General features: G+C 45.4%; 1 protein-coding gene across 1 annotated transcript; it reads right to left on the bottom strand.

Annotated features, from left to right (window-relative positions):
* Positions 1-492: 492 nt before the first annotated feature.
* LOC142537586 (uncharacterized) lies at positions 493-1,956 on the bottom strand. Its single transcript, XM_075643090.1, has one exon. It carries the CDS (start codon positions 1,954-1,956, stop codon positions 493-495), a length of 1,464 nt encoding a protein of 487 aa, XP_075499205.1.

Genomic DNA, 1,956 nt, shown 5'->3' on the forward strand with positions numbered 1-1,956 from the left:
AGAGGTTTGCCCGATCTCAACTGGGAGGACTGCTTCAGAACCATATACCAAGTTAAAAGGATTTTCTTGAGTAGGTGCCCGAGGGGTAGTTCTGTAAGCCCAGAGAACACTGGGTAATTCTTCAACCCAATCTTTTCTTTTGCCTTGCAGCCTTGTCTTTAGTGCTTATACAATAATTCTATTGACAACTTCTATCTGGCCATTAGATTGAGGATATGCAACAGCGGTAAAAGATTGGGTGATCTTCATTTCTCTGCACCATGACGTAATTGCTTTGCCCTGGAACTGTCTCCCATCGTCCGAGATCAGTCTTCTGGGCACTCCAAATCGGCACACAATGTTCTTCCACAAGAATTTCAATACCTCCTGCTCAGTAATTTTGCCAAGGGCTCAGCCTCTACCCATTTGGAAAAGTAATCGACAGCCACTAATAAGAATTTTTTCTGAGCCCGAGCAATTGGGAATGGACCCACGATATCCATGTCCCATTGATCAAAGGGGCAGGATGCCCAGATAGGCTTCATGAGAGTGGTCCGGGCTGTGTTTAAAATTTGAGTGATGCTGACAACCTTCACAAGATTGGACCACCCGAGCATAATCTTGATTTAAGGTTGGCCACCAGAAACCGGCAAGCATCGTTTTTCGAGCCAAAGCCATTCCTCCGAGGTGCTCGGCACAAAAACCTTCATGAATTTCTCGGAGGACATAATCTACCTCCTTCTCATTTAAGCATTTTAAAAAAGGTCCCTGGAATGATCTACTGTATAAGATATTATATAAGAGAACAAACCTGGGAGCTAGTCTCTTAGTTTTCTGAGCTCGGGCTCTGTCTTCGGGTAGTTCATTATTTACCATAAACTTGATCAGAGGTGTCATCCAGGAATCCTCTGGCTCTGGTAACATTTCTTCCTCAGTAGAAAGGATTAAACGGGAAACACGCAAGACCTCCCGGGTATTTACCTCTGACAAAGAAGTAGCCATTTTTTGCCAGAGTATCTGCCTCACTATTCTCTCCCGGGGTATTTGTTCAATACCCCAATCCGCAAAAACTTCTGCTCGGGCTTTGATGAGCTGTAAATATTTTAGCATCCTGTCATCCTTAGCCTCATATACGCCCTTTATTTGTTGAGTGATGAGTTGTGAATCGGAATATAGAATAATCCGGGAAGCTCCGACTTCCCGGGCAGCTTGAATACCAGCCAGGAAAACCTCGTACTCAGCCTCATTGTTGGTTACCCGGGAGTCAATTCTAAGTGCTAGTTTAATCTTTTCTCTCGGGGGAGATATTATCACAACCCCTACTCCGCACCCGGCAAGGCTAGACGCCCCATCCACGAATACACTCCATACCTCCTCTTCATCGGGTTGGACCATCTCGGATAAAAAATCTGACAAAGCTTGTGCTTTGATGGCCACCCGAGGTTTGTACTCAATGTCATACTCCCCCAACTCTACTGTCCACTTGACCATATGCCCGGACACCTCAGAGTGAGTCATGATCCTGCCATGAGGACTATTGGTAAGAACAACTATTTGATGTGGCAGGAAATAAGGTCTTAGCTTCCGGGCAGTCATGATCAAGGCAAGAGCAATCTTCTCTACTTCTCTGTACCGGAGCTCGGTTCCTCTTAGAGCATGACTGACATAATAAACAGGCTTTTGATCGGAGCCCTCTTCTTTTATCAAAACCAAGCTGACAGCATACTCTGTGGTAGACAAATAAACATATAATTTATCCCCGGGTTCCGGCTTTACCAATACAGGGAGTTCTGCCAGATGAATCTTCAAGTCTTGGAAGGCCTGTTCACATTTATCATCCCATCCAAATTGCTGGGCCTTCCTCAAGACTTGAAAGAAAGGATAACTCCGATGCGCTGACCAGGAAATAAATCGAGACAGGGAAGCAATCCTCCCGGTCAACTTCTGCACTTCCTTGACAAATCGGGGAGATGGCAT

The sequence above is a fragment of the Primulina tabacum genome, chromosome 2 (assembly GCF_025594145.1).
Source record: "Primulina tabacum isolate GXHZ01 chromosome 2, ASM2559414v2, whole genome shotgun sequence".
In the NCBI taxonomy this organism is placed as follows: Eukaryota; Viridiplantae; Streptophyta; class Magnoliopsida; order Lamiales; family Gesneriaceae; genus Primulina; species Primulina tabacum.

What these genes read in the sequence shown, in the direction of transcription:
- LOC142537586 (XM_075643090.1), bottom strand. Translation starts at nt 1,956, where the DNA reads ATGCCATCTCCCCGATTTGTCAAGGAAGTGCAGAAGTTGACCGGGAGG.